The sequence below is a fragment of the Hemitrygon akajei genome, chromosome 26 (genome assembly GCF_048418815.1).
Source record: "Hemitrygon akajei chromosome 26, sHemAka1.3, whole genome shotgun sequence".
Classification (NCBI taxonomy): Eukaryota; Metazoa; Chordata; class Chondrichthyes; order Myliobatiformes; family Dasyatidae; genus Hemitrygon; species Hemitrygon akajei.
Window position 1 is genome coordinate 17097600 of NC_133149.1, and position 18376 is coordinate 17115975.

The 18376-nt window shown below is 39.5% G+C and overlaps 1 protein-coding gene across 13 annotated transcripts in view; it reads left to right on the forward strand.

Moving 5' to 3' along the window:
- The window catches only part of fli1 (Fli-1 proto-oncogene, ETS transcription factor), a 71196-nt gene extending 54067 nt beyond the window's left edge, over window positions 1-17129 (forward strand). For all 13 annotated transcript variants that reach the window (XM_073029665.1, XM_073029656.1, XM_073029658.1 and 10 more), the window contains 3 exons: window positions 1515-1574; window positions 2918-2965; window positions 15169-17129. In XM_073029665.1, coding sequence (XP_072885766.1) covers window positions 1515-1574; window positions 2918-2965; window positions 15169-15698 — 638 coding nt within the window. In that variant the 3' untranslated portion in view covers window positions 15699-17129. The remainder of the gene's footprint in view (window positions 1-1514; window positions 1575-2917; window positions 2966-15168) is intronic.
- The last annotated feature ends 1247 nt before the right edge of the window (window positions 17130-18376 follow it).

The following is an 18376-nucleotide window of genomic DNA, read 5'->3' on the forward strand; positions in this document are numbered from 1 at the left end:
ACTTGGAGTATTGTGTGCAGTTTTGGGCTCCTTATTTTAGAAAGGAGATACTGACATTGGAGAGGGTTCAGAGAAGATTTACGAGAATGATTCCAGGAATGAAAGGGTTACTGTATGAGGAACGTCTGGCAGCTCTTGGGCTGTATTCCCTGGAGTTCAGGAGAATGAGGGGGGGGATCTCATAGAAACATCCCAAATGTTAAAAAGCCTGAACAGATTAGATATGGCAAAGTGATTTCCCATGGTAGGGGATTCTAGGACAAGAGGGCACGACTTCAGGATTGAAGGATGTCCATTTAGAACAGAGATGCGAAGAAATTACATTAGTCAGAGGGTGGCAAATCTGTGGAGGCCAAGTCATTGTGTGTATATAAGGCAAAGATAGATAGGTTCTTGATTAGCCAGGGCTTCAATGGGGAGAAGGCAGGGGAGTGGGGATGACTGGAAGAATTGGATGAGCCATGATTGAATGGCGGAGCAGACTCGATGGGCCAAATGGCCTACTTCTGCTCCTATATCTTATGGTCTTTTATGGTCTTATGGTTAGTGTGGCTCAGTGGGCAGAAGGGTCTACGTCTGTGCTGTAAGACCCTATTATATTTTAAATACTCTGACACATTATGTTAAAATGATATTGCTGAAAATCGGCATTCCAAAATCATACTCATAGAATCATAAATTACTAGTGCATTTTAAAAATTAAAAAAATGTGTTTGTAATCCTCATAATTTAAGTGATAGTATTTTGTAGTGCTGTTTGTTCACCATTGCCATTTTCATACAATGAATGATAAATGAGAAAGTTTTAAAAACATTTGGCAATTATGGAGGTGTTATAATAAGACAGGATCCAATCCACACTTGATGAGTTCAGCTTCATGCATGCAAAGGGCCAATGAAAGTGTTCCTGCTGCTGTCAGCTGAGTCAGTGCATCCCCTTTGTGTGATACGGTAGTTGCTAAGTCATCAAGACTCCAACCCAGTTCCAAAAATGGTGGTTCAAGCAGATTACAAAGTGAAATAGATCTGCACACAGGAAGTACAGTCAGAGGCTGAAGGGCAAAATGTGCAGATGGTGTAAACACTCAGCAGATCAATCGCCATCTGTGGGAAGAGAGACAGAGTAAATGTTTCGGGCACATCAGAAAGTTCTAACAAATGGACATTAGCCTAAATTAGTTCTCTTTCCATAGATATATCCTATCATGCTGAGTATTTTCACTATACTCTGTCTTTATTCAGATATTGGTTGGACGACAGAGTTAGTCACAGAAAGTCAAGTCATTGGCTTTCCTATTATAGAACCAGGCTGATTTTTGAGGGAATCCTGTCTCCTTCTAATTCAATCAATCTTGCAGCATTTGATTCACTCTCTGAGTGAGTGAGTGAGTATGACTGCAGGTTTGTTCTGTGTCTCTAAACATGTGTAGGGCCATCAGTGACCCAATTATCACAAGGATGTTATCCCAGTCCTGTCTTTACAGTGGTATAAAGTTTATGAATCTATTTTTTCAGCTTCCCCTGGAGCAACGCAGAGTGTGAATAAAAGTACAGAACAGCCACGACCCCAACCAGGTAACAGTACAGAGGAAAAGAGCGAATGTCATGCCTTTATAGATAATGGTATAGATCTGGCAATGGAAGATAGGCAAATGAGATGCAGGAGAATGAAAATGATTCGTTTTGTTTTTTCAATTATTATTATTCTCTTAACAACTTTCTCTTGGTTCATTTTGAAGGGTATCCTGCCCAAGTGGTTGAAATAATGGGCAGATGCAGTAGCTAATCTATATTCTGACCAGTGATTTTTCAAAGCACAGTTACTGGTAGCAGTCAGTCCCAGGAACACGAGCTGATTTAACCTCTGCAATAGGCATCTTTAATGATCAAATAAGTGTACTGTACTGCTGTTGCAAAACAACAAATTTCACGACATGAGGAAATCTGCAGATGCTAAAATTCAATCAACACACACAAAATGCTGGTGGAACACAGCAGGAGAGGCAGCATCTATAGGGAGGAGAACTGTCAACGTTTCGGGCCGAGATCCTTCGTCAGGACCGAAACGTCAACAGTGCTTCTCCCTATAGATGCTGCCTGGCCTGCTGTGTTCCACCAGCATTTTGTGTGAATTTCACAACATGTATCAGTGATATTAAATCTGATTCTGATTGCAGTCTTACTAATGGTGCTGCAGCTTCCTGACTGTGGAGAGATTGATTAATACAGTATCTCGGATTTTCCTGATTACTTACGGCAATAGTTTCCTTGCGCCCATGACTGCAGTGTCACTGTGATTCTAAGGATTAGTAGCAACCCCAGTTAGACCTGAGACTGTGGCAGAGCTGATGAAGCTGTGAAATTGGTTGCCGAGGACTGCATTTAAGTGGCGACCTTAGTCATTTATAACTTCTCTCTCAAATGGTCATATTTCACATTTCGCTTATTTTTAAAGAAGTATGATTAATTACCTCAATGAAAACATAATGTTGTAAGTTTTAAAAAAAAGTTACTGATCAATAACAAAAGCTGTGCTTTTATCCAGCCAAAAGACTTAATTAACATTTGACTGGTCACAAGTTACCTGACATAATGAGGATGACATAGAGAGGATCTGCCAGTATTCCAGTCAGTTCCATTGGTGCCGGAATATTGTGCAACCTTTCCCCAACTGGGGTCAGTAATGAACAAATACCAGGGACCTTCTGAGGCAGTGCCTGAAAGGGAAGCAGCAGAAGACAGGAATAATTGCAGGCAGGTCTGAAGTAGACAATTTTGAAAGTTGTAACATCTTTCTACTTAGGTGATTGCTTATTATAGAATTCCAGCACTTGAAGTGAACTTTCTTTTAATTTAAATCCATTTTTATTTAGTTTTCCATTCTGGTGAATACTGAGGAGAGTGCTTCTGTATTTCAGATCCTTATCAAATTCTAGGACCCACCAGCAGCCGGTTAGCCAATCCAGGTAAGATGGTGAATTAACTATTGAAATGCACAGAACACTGTATGAATGTAAGCTATACTTACTGCTTGCACTGAGGTCAATAATGGATGTGTAATAAAATCACATTGTAATTTCAGTACTAGAAGAATGTTAACATGAGGAAATCTGCAGATGCTGGAAATTCAAGCAACACACACAAAATGCTGGTGGAACACAGCAGGCTAGGCAGCATCTACAGGGAGAAACACTGTCGACGTTTCGACGAAGGGTCTCGGCCCGAAACGTCGACAGTGTTTCTTCCTATAGATGCTACCTGGCCTGCTGCGTTCCACCAGCATTTTATGTGTGTTACTAGAAGAATGTTCTTGTTTTTCAATACATACATTGGCTATTTGCTATTTATGTCAAAATAGTCAGCAAAAATCTCAATCACAATGGAAAGAGACAAAGGAATAATGATTACCAGTCTTTTCCCGTTCCTCTGTATAGGGAATATTTATGGAATATTTCATCAACTTTTAATAACATTAGATTGAAAACTGCTTTGAAAACTGACCGTATATGTGCTCCCGTGATTGTGTCAGAATCTGTCCAGTCCTTGCAGCTTTGTAATGTGGCACAGAGCAGAATATAGCAGTTTTCTTCAGTGCAATATATGTGTTGTACATGTTATTGTGATGATGTATATACTGTACTTTACTGTGTAGAGTCTGAAGTAGAATGCTGTAGAACAGGAGAGACAGTATGGCTCACAATGTCCATGTCGGATTTTTGAAAGAAGTACTTAATTTGTTCCACTACTATGTTCCTTCCTTTAACTCTTCAATTTTTTTTACCTTTTTGAATATATAAACTATTTTCTTTTGAACATTACAACTACCGGTAGATCTTACCCCTTCATGCCTCAGAGCCTACTTTCTAGGTTAAAGCAGCTCGCTGGCTGAAAAACTGAATTCCTCCACTTGGTTCTTTTGCTGATTATCTTGATGGTGTCCTCTTTTTTTCCTAACTTTTTTTGTTCCCAACAGCTTAATCAAAAACCTTTGTAATTTTAAACTCCTTCATTAAATCCATCCTTAACCCCACTGTTCCAAATATTTTAACCTTTCCATAAATTAAAACTGCTTTTCTGAACTTCTCTGCTCTGATTGTGTTCAGCAGGCCTAACTCAAAAATTGCTACATCTCTACTTCTTTTTTTCTCTTGTTAAGGATATCTTCTGTGACCAAATTTCTGGGGTCAGGTTTTGTTTGCTAATTATTACATGTGCAAAATCGTAGAATGTTTTTGTTGATAATAAATGCAGTATGTAAAGATACATGACTGTTTATGCATGGTACAGATTGATAAGTGTAGTGCAGTATTTTAGAATCCTAGTTTTATAGCATCTTGCAGTATTTTAATGCAGATTAATTACACGGTGGTTTGGTATTCTCTGTGCTGTCAAGTAATATTGTGTGTCAGTGAAATGTACATTGATACACTTATTTGGAAAAAGTTCAGATTAACATAGTATGAAACTGTGTTTTAGTGTGAGTGTGGGTTATTATAGTGTGACATGAAAATATTATGAGATTTATTGCAATGTGGTAGTCATCGCATGTACTGCAATTGATTGCATTATGACTCAGTGTTTTAATGTGGTACAATTTATCAGGGTATGGTATATCTTATATTAGTGTGGTGCATATTTATATGCTGCAGTTAATTATAATGCAATAGGATATTTTAGCATATTGCTGGTCATTGTTACTTGCAATTTGCTATACTTATTGTGAATTAATTTGTAAAAATGTGTACAGTATTTAAGTGTATGTTAATGGACGCAGTTTATAATAGTATGTTGCATTTTTTTGCTCAACACTCAGGGCGATACAGATAATCACTGTTAGTGCAGTAGTTTTTTTTGCAATTTATCACAGTAGTGCAGTATTTTGGTTTTACTTTGTCCATTTTAATGCATTGCAGTTGTACATGCAAAAACATTTATACAACTTTGGACAGCTAATAATTCTATTCCATCCAACCTGTTCCTTGCAGTTCCTTGGGATTTACAATAGGTATACTCCGTCATTGAAATAGATTCATGAGATCTTCCAGAAGAAGTAAAAAAAACCCTGAAAAGCAAATATGTCAATTAGAGGGTTAAAACATAGAAAATTCCACTCTGATCCTGCAAATCCTACAGTACTTTCCCTTAGGATAAGATAACCAACTTCCCACCCAGAAGCAGGCTCAGTATTTGCATGAAGGATTGTTCTATCAATCCAAAACCTAATCTCGCTCTGAGCTATTTGGAAACTTAGATTGTAACTCCCTGTTGCGAGCTTACCCATTGGATTATAAAATGTTCTCAACATGATTACCACCCATTCAAACAAGCAATTCATGGATCTCTGTCACAATGTAATTAACTTGCTGCTGATGTAAAAAGTTGAATCTTAACATTTTGAGTCTGTGATTGAGATGGTTGAAACCCTTTAAGTCCTCCTCAGTACCCCTTTCAAAGCCTCACTGTAGAGTAACCAAAGCTGGAGGTAGTTTTCAAACCATGGCAGAACATTATCATAGACATTCTTTTCTTTCAAATTCTGGTAAAACAGAATAATGGCTCGGCACAGTAAGGCTGATCGACCTCTTTCTTATTCCACCCGGTTTAGTACTTTTCACCGAAGGACACACTCAACATTGAACCTGTTCTTGTTCATGATGCTGCCTTTAAGCATATTTTGTCATTCTTGGTCTCTAAGTATAAAGATCCGATTAAAACAGTAGAGCACTGCCCACGATCTTAATGTTCACAATGATTAAATTTGTTAAACTTAGTTTGTTATTGTCACTTGTACCAAGGTACAATGAAAAGTTTTATTGTGCATGCCACCTATCTGTATCATTTCATCACATTGAGTCTCACAAGCAAATAGCAATAACAGAATGCAGAATGAAGTGTTGCAGTTACAGAGAAAAAACATTGCAGGCAAACAGTGAGGTGTAAGGCCATGACTTAGTAGATTGCGAAGTCGACAATCCATCTTATTGTTCGATCATGCTGCCTGTGCACATATTAAGATCAGTATTGAAATTACTAATAAACAATGGCCCAACAATGCAGGAAACTGGCCTCTTAATGACAATTACAATTTTATTTCTCATTTTCTATCAATACGCTTTAAAAGAGTGCTTTATCCAACAGAGAAAATTGTTAGTTTTTTTTTCTCTTTGGTAATACTCTGGCGAAGTAACTTTGAAAGTCCATGGGTTGACATATTCCCTCATCCAGTCTCTTGGGGATTCGTTCAAAAGCCATTGACGCATTTTTAAGGCAGGACCTCCTTTCATGAAGTCATATTGAGTGTCCATATATGTTCTTATTAGTCTTACCAGTGATATCTTGGATCCCAGATGATTCCCATAAGCAGCTTCCCTATTAATGGACCAATAGTTACCCGGATCCTGATTGAATTTTTTAAGGATGTTGATGAAGGTAGAGCTGCAAATGTAATGTATATGGATTTCATCAAGGCATTTGATAAGGTACCCCATGCAAGGCTTATTGAGAAAGTAAGGTGACATGGGATCCAAGGAGACATTGCTTTGTGGATCCAGAACTGTCTTGCCCACAGAAAGCAAAGAGTGGTTGTAGATGGGTCATATTCTGCATGGAGGGCAGTGACCAGTGGAGTGCCTCAGGGATCTGTTCTGGGACCCTTACTCCTCACGATTTTTATAAATGACCTGGATGAGGAAGTGGAGGGATGGGTTAGTAAATTTGTTGATGACACAAAGGTTGGAGGTGTTGTGGAAAGTGTAGACGGCTGTCGGAGGTTACAGTGGGACATTGATAGGATGCAAAACTGGGCTGAGAAGTGGCAGATGGAGTTCAACCCAGATACTGTAAGTGTGAAGTGGTTCATTTTGGTAGGTCAAATATGATGGCAGAATATAGTATTAATGGTAAGACTCTTGGCAGTGTGGAGGATCAGAGGGATCTTGGGGTCCAAGTCCATAGGATGCTCAAAGCAGCTGCGCAGGTTGTCTCTGTGGTTAAGAAGGCGTACGGTGTATTAGCCTTCATCAATCGTGGAATTGAATTTAGGAGCCGAGAGGAAATGTTGCAGCTATATAGGACCCTGGGCAGACCCCACTTGGAATACTGTGCTCAATTTTGGTCGCCTCACTACCGGAAGGATGTGGAAGCCATAGAAAGGGTGCAGAGGAGATTTACAAGGATGTTGCCTGGAATGAGGAGCATGTTTTATGAGATTAGTTTGAGTGAACTTGGCCTTTTCTCCTTGGAGCAACGGAGGCTGAGGGATGACCTGATAAAGGTGTATAAGATGATGAGAGGCATTGATCGTGTGGATAGTCAGAGGCTTTTTCCCAGGTCTTAAATGGTTGCCACAAGAGGACACAGGTTTAAGGTGCTGGGGAGTAGGTACAGAGGAGATGTCAGGGGTAAGTTTTTTACTCAGAGAGTGGTGAGTGTGTGGAATGGGCTGCCGGCAACGGTGGTGGAGGCGGATACAATAGGGTCTCTTAAGAGACTTTGGACAGGTACATGGAGCTTTGAAAAATAGAGGGCTATGGGTAACCCTAGGTAATTTCTAAGGTTGGGACATTTTCCGCACAACTTTGTGGGCCAAAGGGCCTGTATTGTGCTGTAGGTTTCCTATGTTTCTATATTTCTGTGTTTTCTCCTTTTTCGAAGATTGTGATGGCATTAGCCCCCTTGCTGTTGAAGAGAACCTTTCCAGTCTCCAGGGAGCTGTTAAAGATACGAGCAAAGGGCTCACGCAGCACCTGTCTCATTTCAATGAGGACCCTCAGGTGGACATTCTTTAGACCTGCTGCTCTATCTGTACCAAGGTTCCTGATTTTACTATAGTGTGGTGTAGTATTTTACTGAGTCAGTGTAATACAGCATAACACAGTGATGTGGTGTTTTCTTTTGTTTTATATAGCATAGTACAGCTTTTTAGCCCAGTGAAGTTTATTACAGTGTGGCAGAACATATTGGTATGGTTTAGTTTATCACAGCAGGGTGGGGAATTTTTGTGTTTTTATGATTATGATGGTTCAGAGTATTTTAGATAGCTAAAGTTTATTGCATTATGGAAAATAATTTTACTATGATGTTTATAATAGTACAGAAGAACATTTTAGTCCAGGTCAGTTTATTGCACAGTGGTTCTTTTTTAATCACATTAACCACGTGGTGGTGCATATTTTTATTGGTTCAGTTATGGGTTTGCTTTCAACATTTTAATGTGTGGCAATTTAACAAAGTGTTGGACATTATTTTGTTGGGGTTTAGTTTATGATTGGGTGGCACAGAATTTTTCACTGGGTGGTACATTATTTGACTGTGCAGTTCATTACAGCATTGGCAATGATTTACTGTGGTCCAGTAGTAGCACTGAAGAGTGCAGAGTTTTATTTTAATGTTCACTTCATTCCAGGGTGGTGCAGTTCGATTGATCACAACGTGTCACAAGGATTTACTGTGTTTTCAGCTTGGGAAGCTGTTTATTTATTTTTTGGCTTTTCCCGGGTTAGACAAAATCTTAGTGTGAAGCACATGATGAACATGTCATCTTCAACAGGGTCCTGACACAGCAGAAAACATTTTGGGTTTCTCTAATTCTTGTAGCAGACAAAAAAAATGGCCACCAGCAAATTAAGCGATGTCTCCACTCAGTTTATTATGGTGTGGCGACATTGTAGTGTAGTGTAGGTCATAACTCTGTGGTCAGATATTCATTGTATAGGCTCCCACAGGCCCTGCAGTATTTTGGTATGATTCAGGTTATTGTCCTGTGGAAAAGGATCATGATGCAAAGCAGTGCAGTTTATTACTCTCTGATGTGGTGCTTTGGTGTCAGTTTGTCACGTTGTGGCACAGCTTTACTGTCAAAGTTAATTGTTCAGTCTATTACACTATGATAGTCTCAAACTTGGCTGAAACTGATCACAATCTTAGAATTTTAATGCTGCACCATATGAACTCATCTTTTAGTGAGTAGGTGGTATAATTATGTGGAACAGATATCTCACAGTAATGCAATATTTTGGTCTGTAGATTATCACTGTACAATTAAACTCAGACCATGACAATACTTCAGTGAAATGCGGGACGTCAACATGGTTCTTAACTTGAGAGTTTCCCAGTAGATACTCTTATTACAGTGTAGCATGGTTTATTAACGTGCTACAATATTGTTGAATGATGTAGTGTAACAGTTAAAGTACTTACTTGGTCTATCTAGTGCTCAAAGGTGAAGAGTTTCTCCAGCACTAGGAGACAAATTCCCTCTGTCTCTGTCATAAATTTTCTATGATTCATTAGTGCAGATTATTTTATGTGCTACAATTTATTAGAATGATGTCATTTATCACTCATGTAGTAGAATATTTTACTGTAATCCTCTTGATTATTGTGCAACAGAAGTTTATTGTATTCAATTTTATGTTGTTATTTTGTGGTAGAGTATTTTGTGGTGCAAGTTTTAGGGAGTGGTTTGAAATTTCAGTAATTTTTGTTGATCACAGTTTGGACATAGTATTTTAATGTGATCACATCTGTTTATATCTGATTCCTTTTAATGTGGTACACAAGAGGCTGCCGATATGGGAATCTGGAGCAAAAAAAAGTCTACTGTAAGAACTCAGTGAGTCGAGCAGCATCTTTGGAGGGAAAGGAATTGTTGATGCTTTGGGTCAAGACCCTGCATTGGGATTACAGTGTGGTGAAAACTATTACTGTATAGCTTCTTGTTATTGTGTGGTGTCATATTCTGGTATGAAGTGTGTCATGATGATGTACAATGTGTTAATATACTGTTTACTCTGAGGAGATCATAAGACCATAAGACAAGAAGCAGAACTGAGCTATTTTGCCCAGTGAGTCTGATCCTTTTTCCCCCTCCTCAGCCCCAGAGTGTGCATGTTTAGCTGGTAAATACAATATGAAGGATCTGTCCACGTCACGGTTAGCACCAAGTTGTTGAACCTCCTCTGGTCTTTTTTTTTCTACCGCTGTTCTTTAGCTCTTGGCCTCAGGTACATTTCTCTTGATGCATGGTGGATTTTACAATCGAAGAATGCCAGGTGCTTGCGGTTAATTAGCTCCTAGATTTCCTGGTTAGCCTCATCAGGTCATTTCTGGTGTTTCCTGATGGAGAACCCAAGGATCCCTTTGGAGATGCTGGAGGGACACTGTGAACATGCTGTGGCACTTGTTGGGTTCGAATCACCAGGTTGATGCAATCACAAAGAAGGCATACCAGCAACTATAATAGTGTAGAAGAACATTTTAGTCAGAATGCTCTCCATGGTACATCTATAGAAGTTTTTGAGTATTTTAGGTGACAAACCCAATCTCCTCAAACTCCTGATAAAATATAGCCGCAGTCTTGCCTTCTTTATAGCTGCATCGATATGTTGGGACCAGGTTAGATCCTCAGAGATACTGACACCCAGGAACTTGAAATTGCTCACTCTCTCCATTTTTGATCCCTCTATGAGAATTAGTTTGTGTTCCCTCATCTTACCCTTTCTGAAGTCCACAATCAGTACTTTGGTCTCACTGATGTTGAGTGCAAGATTGTTGCTGCGACACCACCCAGCTAGCTGATATATCTCGCTCCTGTATGCCCTCTCATCACCATCTGAGATTTTACCAATGATGGTTGTATCATCAGCAAATTTTTAGATGGCATTTGAGCCATGCTTAGCCACACAGTCATGGGTATAGGGAGAGTAGAGCAGTGGGCTAAGCACACACCCCTGAGGTGCACTAGTGTTGATCATCAGTGAGGTGGAGATACTATTACCAATCCACAGAAATTGTGGTCTTGAGAAATGTGCAGTTTATTACTCTAGCCAAGTTCGTCAGGACTTACTGAACAATGTGTGAGGTAGCTCAAGTATACCAAAAATCCCAGCCTCGGGGAATCAATGCAGAGATTCCACAAGGCCGATTCTTTGGCCCATTTATCTACAACTGCTTTGTCAGAAGTGGGGATGCACATGCAAGATTGCACAATGTCCCATTTGCAACTACTTATCGAATGTGTCAGCCCATGTTTAATGCAACAAGACTTGGATAACATTCAGGCATGGGCTGATAAGAGCAAGTAAAATATGTACTATCGAAGTGCCAAGAGGAATAATCTCCTTCAAGAGAAAGCTGAGAGTGTAATCAAATATCTCTTACATTAAATAGCATTACCAGCAGGCTCTTGAACCAAAGGTGATAACTTCACTCTATTTCACTTGTCCCATCATTGAAATGTTCCCACAACCTATGAACTCACTTTCAAGGACTCTTCATCTCACATTCTTGATATTTATTGCCTATTTATTTATTTATTTATTTATCTATCTCTCTATCTATCTATTTATTTCTTGCTTTTTTGTATTTGCACAGTTTGTTTTCTTTTGCACACTGGTTGAAATCCCAAGTTGGTGCGGTCTTTCATTGATTCTATTGTGATTATTATTCTATTAAGGAGTATGCTCACAAAAAATGAATCTCAGGGTAGCATATAGTGATGTATTTGTACTTTGATAATAAACTTACTTTGAAATTTGAACATTGTTGAACCCCAGCAGTTACCAGTATCCCAGGTGACACCATAGACAAATTGAATTAGATCATCCACATTGCTACTGTAGCTTACCCCAAAACCCTTCTACGATTTGCATGGCAGCAAAGGAGTGCACAGGAATATTCCCCACTTGACTGATGAGTACATCTCCAAAAGCAGCCAGGAAGCTCAAAGATGATGACAGATCAAAATCCATGAGCTGTACCACCAAACACAAGGTATACGGACATATGGGAACACCATTATCTGTAGATCCCCTTTAACATGGATATGTATTGCTGTTCTTTAATCACTATTGCTTCTAAAACCTGGAACACCCTCTTAGATAGCAATACGGAGAGGAAGAAATGCAATCAATGTTTGGGGTCAATAATCGTTAAACATAACTGTGTGTGTGGGGGGAGGTGAGAAGCCGTTTTTGTTGCAGGTAGGGGGTCATAGTGAGAGATCAGAGGGAGTGTCTCCTGTAATACGGTGGAGATCAAGAGAGACTAAACGATGTCAGTGACTGTGGTGTCGGCTGAATGACGATGGTGAAGGCTTGTAAATCACAGCTGATCAGTTCCAAGCTTCAAAAGATCAAAGATCAAAGTTCAAAGTAAATTTATTATCAAAGTACACATATGTCACCATATACAACCCTGAGATCCATTTTCTTGTGGGCATTCACAATAAATAGAAAGAAACACAGTAGAATCAATGAACAACTACACACATTGATGGGCAACCAACTAATTTGCAAAAGACAACAAATTGTACAAATCCAAAAAAAACCATAGTAATAATCATAGATAAATAATTACCAAATCATACTTGAAAGAGTTGTAAATAGAAGAATGGGAGTGATGGGAATGGAGGAATAAGAGAAAATAAACATTGCAGGAACTGTAGATGTAACACACTGCAGATGTTGGAAGTTTGAAATAACTTACAAAATGCCAGAAATACTCAGTAGATAAGGCAGAATATGCAAGGACAGATAAACAGATTTAATGTTACCTGTTTACCAAGAGTAGTCAGTTCTTATGTAAAAAGATCTGAAACAAATTCAGAAATTAAAAGTGCAAATGGAATTGGGAGTCCTCGTGCAGGACTCCCTGAAGTTAACCTGCAGGTTAAGTCAGTGGTAAGGAAGACAAAAGCAAGTTAGCATTTATTTTGAGAAGAGTGGAATATAAAAGCAAGGATGTAAGCTGAGGCTATATAAAGCACTGGCCAGACTGTGCTTGGACTATTGTAAGCAACTTTTGGGCTCCTTATCTAAGAAAGGATGTGCTGACATTAGAGGGGATCCAGAGAAGGTTCATGAAAATGATCCCAGAAATAAAAGGTTAATGTATGAGGAGCATTGGATGGCCCTGGGCATGTTCTCATTGGAGTTTAGAAGAATGGGGGAGGAAGTGGAATCTCATTGAGCCCTATTGAAAGGCCTAGATAGAGTGGACATGGGGAGGACGTTTCCCATAGTGGGAAAGTCTAGGACCAGAAGACACAGCCTCAGAATAGGAGAATAAATATGAGGAGGAACTTCTTTAGCTAGAGGGTGGCGAATCTGTGAAATTCATTGTTATAGACGGCTGTGGAGGCCAAGTCATTGGGTATATTTAAAGCGGCAGTTGATGGGTTCTTGATTAGTAGGGTGTCAGAGGTTATGGGGAGAAGGCTGCAGAATGGGAATGAAAGAGAAACTAAATCAGCCACAATGACGTGGCAGAGCAGATCCGATGGGCCGAATGACTTAATTACGTCTTATGGTCTTATGGAAACAGTTGCTCTCCAAAACTGTTGAAGTATTTGCTATTTCCTGTGCTCAGTCATAAGATTACATGCTGTTCCTTGAGTTTATATTTGGATTTGTTGGAAATGTGGAAGTGCAGAAAAAAGACAGACAGGCCAGGCCACAGTTGAGGGTGATGGAGAATTAAAGTGACAGGCAACTGCAAAGCAGATGAAGATTGTCAGACTGCACACTCTTTCAATTCAATTTATAAGTGTGACCTGGAGTTTCCAGTTGCCTATCACATTCATTCTCTAGCCCATTCATATTCTGACCTCTTCCATGATTCCAACAAGTCCTGCAGAGATTTGTGCACATGCACTCAAAGGAACCCTTGGTCTCTCTTATTATTATTCCTCCATTTTTCAAGTATTTCCTTGTCTCATTTTCCCTCCATAAATGTAATATGTTGTGTGTTTCTGGACAGAAATGCATTTGCCACATTTATGCCCACTTGATAATTCCACTGATTATCTTCTGATGGAACATTATTGAGCTGAAAAAACTTTACTGCTTCTTTCTCCTCATATGCTGCTTGACCTGCTGAAAAGTTCCATCATTTTCTGTTTTTATGTCATTGATATCTTCTTATAGCCCAAACTTTCCTGCATTATCTACTAAGCTTCCAATTTTTATTTGTGCACAGATTTATTAAGCAGATCTCCTGGTTTGAAATATTAATGTTGATGAAAAAGCAAGACCCCTGTTAAGCCTGATTACATACACCTCTCCACTCATAGAAATTCACAGTGCACATTGTTTTCTTTTGCTGACCAATTGTTATCCAACTTGTCACCTTCCCTTTGTAACACTACAGTTCTTCCAGAAAATGTGAGAATTCATTAAAAATTCCATCTATTTTTAATAAATGTTTGATAAACAGAATGCTAGTACAAAATAAATCAGATGAAGAAGGCGAATGCAATGTTGGTATTCATTTCTAGAGGAATAAAGTATAGGAGCAGGGATGTGATGTTGAGGCTCTATAAGGCACTGGTAAGACCTCACTTGGAATACTGTGTGCAGTTTTGGGCTCCTTATTTAAGAAAGGATGTGCTGACATTGGAAAGGGTTCAGAGAAGATTCACTGGAATAATTCCAGGAATGAGAGGGTTAACATATGGGGAACTTTTGACCGTTCTTGGACTGTACTCCTTGGAGTTTAGAAGAATGAGGGGGGACTTCATAGAAACAATTCGAATGTTGAAAGGCATGGACAGAGTGGATGTGGCAAAGTTGTTTCCCATGGTGGGGGAGTCTAGTACGAGAGGACATGACTTGAGGATTGCAGGGCGCCCATTCAGAACAGAGATGCGAAAAAAATTTTTTAGCCAGAGGGTGGTGAATCTATGGAATTTGTTGCCACGAGCGGCAGTGGAGGCCAAATCATTGGGTGTATTTAAGGCAGAGGTTGATAGGTATCTGAGTAGTCAGGGCATCAAAGGTTATGGTGAGAAGGCGGGGGAATGGGACTAAAGGGGAGATTGGATCAGCTCATGATGAAATGGCGGAGCAGACTCGATGGGCCGAATGGCCGACTTCTGCTCCTTTGTCTTATGGTCTTTTGCCATGGCAAAAAATGTGGCTATGGGATTGCTGAGAGCAGAAGCTATCAAAGCAGATCTCTGAAATTGTTCCTTGGGCTTTCACAACAGAGAAATAGCAAACTTAAATTCACTCTGAACAGTGTTGCTACTGAGAAAGTCATTGGAAAGTTTTAATTTCCCTTTGCATTATAGTTGTTTATTCAGAATAGAACTGATTTGTAGTTCTATGGCTTCTTGTGTATGATTGCAGTTGTGTATTTACTGCACATTTTTTGTCTGATTTTTTTCTAGGAAGTGGGCAAATCCAGCTTTGGCAGTTTCTCCTGGAGCTGCTGTCTGACAGCTCTAATGCCAGCTGCATCACCTGGGAAGGAACCAATGGTGAGTTTAAAATGACAGATCCGGATGAAGTGGCTCGACGGTGGGGAGAGCGGAAAAGCAAACCCAACATGAACTACGACAAGCTGAGCAGAGCTCTGCGTTACTATTATGACAAAAACATCATGACCAAGGTTCATGGAAAACGCTATGCATACAAATTTGACTTTCATGGCATTGCACAAGCTCTCCAGCCACATCCAACGGAGTCCTCTATGTATAAGTATCCCTCTGATCTTACCTACATGCCTTCTTATCACGCGCATCAGCAGAAGATGAACTTTGTATCTCCTCACCCAACCTCTATGCCAGTCACATCCTCTAGCTTTTTTGGACCAACCTCACCATACTGGAGTTCTCCTACAGCAGGCATTTACCCAAATCCAAACGTACCCCGTCATCCTAACACGCATGTTCCCTCTCATTTGGGCAGCTATTACTAACAACGGCCCCTGGTTTTTCTGCTTTGCAACCTACGTAGATCCATGTCCAAATTTGGAACTTTAGGGACTCAGGAACTTTACGGCTGTGGAACATTAATGGATGCCAGGCCTGTTGCTAAACTGGATTTCCATCTATTCCTGCATCATTGTCTAGTGAAGGGCTTGTTGCTATCTCAAAAAGTCTCCAATTATTAATATGTTGTCTGAAAGTGGACATTGAAACTTGTGAAACTTTTACATGTTTGTGAGCATTAAACCATTCTGGTCAACAATAAATCATCCTGCAAGATACAAGAACAACCTTGGACATTTGCACCAAATAAAAGTTTCTAGCCAACAGTTGACAAGTCAGAGATGTTTCTTCAATCAATTAACAACGCTGGATTATTTACCAGTCCTAGAATGAAACCGCAGTCTTTAATAACCAAGGATCTGCCAACATATTCCTTGTTGGATGATCAGCTTATATACTTGCCAGTTGCAGGGACTGTTGGATCTGGATATTCCACAGCTCTTCATTTCACTGATGAAGCTTTGTTCTAGTAACGACTTCTGTTGAATGGAGACACTTTTTCAGTGGAATGAATAGTAAGTGATGCATTTGTGGGGACCTCAGACATGCAGGACAATTCCAACAAGGGAAGAATATTGCTACAGAGAGTTCTGTTTTGTCCTTAGGAATATGAAAGCAAATTAGATTACACAGGATACACAAACGCTGTGCGTTTGTAAGAATTCAATATTGGATCAACCATGCATCCTCATATAAAGCAAATTACTGTATAAATTATGCAGATGATGACAATTCCTTTATGTTACAGTATTACACGAGTTGACCTCGGTCACAGATGCAGTTTTACTATCAAGTTCATTTTGATGAAATGTAATCGTTTTGTAGCCAGTAGATTTTTATATCTGTACATATGGGCTCTGCCTTTTTACTGAGTAAAGGGACACATAGGATAGAAATTGTTGAAAGAAGTTTATTCTTATAAGGTGTTGCTAATGACAGAAGCACTGATATAGCTATTTTCTATAACTTGTGAATAGCTGGAAGCAATATATTCCTTAGTTCTTAGTGCTGTTGAACTCTTTATGTAGCATTTTAAATAATCACTGACACTATCTTCCCATTAAAATGGGGCATCGCCTATTATATATGCAATTAGTTCTTAATTATATACCTTTGCAAATAATCCTTTGCAGCATATTGTATTAAGCCAAACACTTACACAACAGCAAGTTTTGATGTAAGATCAAGTGCCACGAACCATTGCCTTAGACAGATGGTTGTTATTACACACATGTATTTCAATGTGAAGAGAACTGTGTACTATTGATGCAGCAGCATGTATGACAGTTTCATACACTATGCAAATTATTCAATAAACAATGGCATCAGGGAGTGCCTTAACAAATCCCTATCACGTACAGCATGTGTTACTGATGTAACTTTTTTAGAAAATCTCTGTTAAACGTGATGATTATCCCTGTTACATGGATGAAATGGGACATTTTCCTTCAGTTGCTTTTCTATCTTCTACCTCTTTTTTCATTTTTAGGCACTGTTCCCATACCTAGCCTACTGTTATCTTGGTAGTGATAAATGGTACAGTCAACGTCAGTGGAGATCAGAGCAAGAACACTTTACTAGGTACACCTGTACACTTGCTCGTTAATGCAAATATCTAATCACCCAATCATGTGGCAGGAACTCAATGTATAAAAGCATGCAGACATGGTCAAGAGGTTCAGTTGTTGTTCAGACCTAACATCAGAATAGGGAAGAAATGTGATGTAAGTGACTTTGACTGTGGAATGATTATTGGTGTCAGATGGGGTGGTTTGAGTATCTCAGAAACTGCTGATCTCCTGGGATTTTCACGCACAACAGTCTCTAGAGTTTACAGAGAATGGTGCAAAAACAAACCAAAAAAAAAATCCAGTGAGTGGCAGTTCTGTGGGCAAAATCACCTAGTTAATGAGAGAGGTCAGAGGAAAATGGCCAGATGTTCAAGCTGATAGGAAGGCAACAGTAACTCAAATAACCACGTGTTACAACAGTAGGTGCAGAGGAGCAACTCTGAACATACAACATGTCAAAACTTGAAGTGGATGGGCTAGAGGAGCAGAAGACCACACCGGGTTCAACTCCTGTGGGCACTTTATTAGGTACACTCCTGTACATAACAGAGTGGCCACTGAGTGTATTTGAAAGCATCGCTCCCTTGCTACAAAAGCTGGGAAAGTTATGTCAATTATTTGCATTAAAAAGGAATGATCAGTAGACTTAAATTCTTCACTGTTTTTATAAATCTTTCAATTGCTGAGACATAGCATAGGTTGTAATTACTGTGCACAGATGAGAAGGTGCAGTCATTTTGGTGATTTGTTTCTTGTATTACATTGGTAGCCCCAGGATTTCAATTGCATAACACATGTATACAAACTTAACTGCAAAATGCTTACGAATTTCCAGCAAACGTGCAGAGTAATGCAACAGGCATCCATCCAGTAGAAGACCTTGCAGAGACATGACACCAATCCATGTGAAACACTGCATCGGTGAATTCCCTGTGATCATCATCTTGTGAATACCACACACAGGAAACTAGGTCAGGGGTGAGCAGTGAAGCTGTACTGGGTGAGGGATGATCAATTGCTTGCAGGTTTGTTGT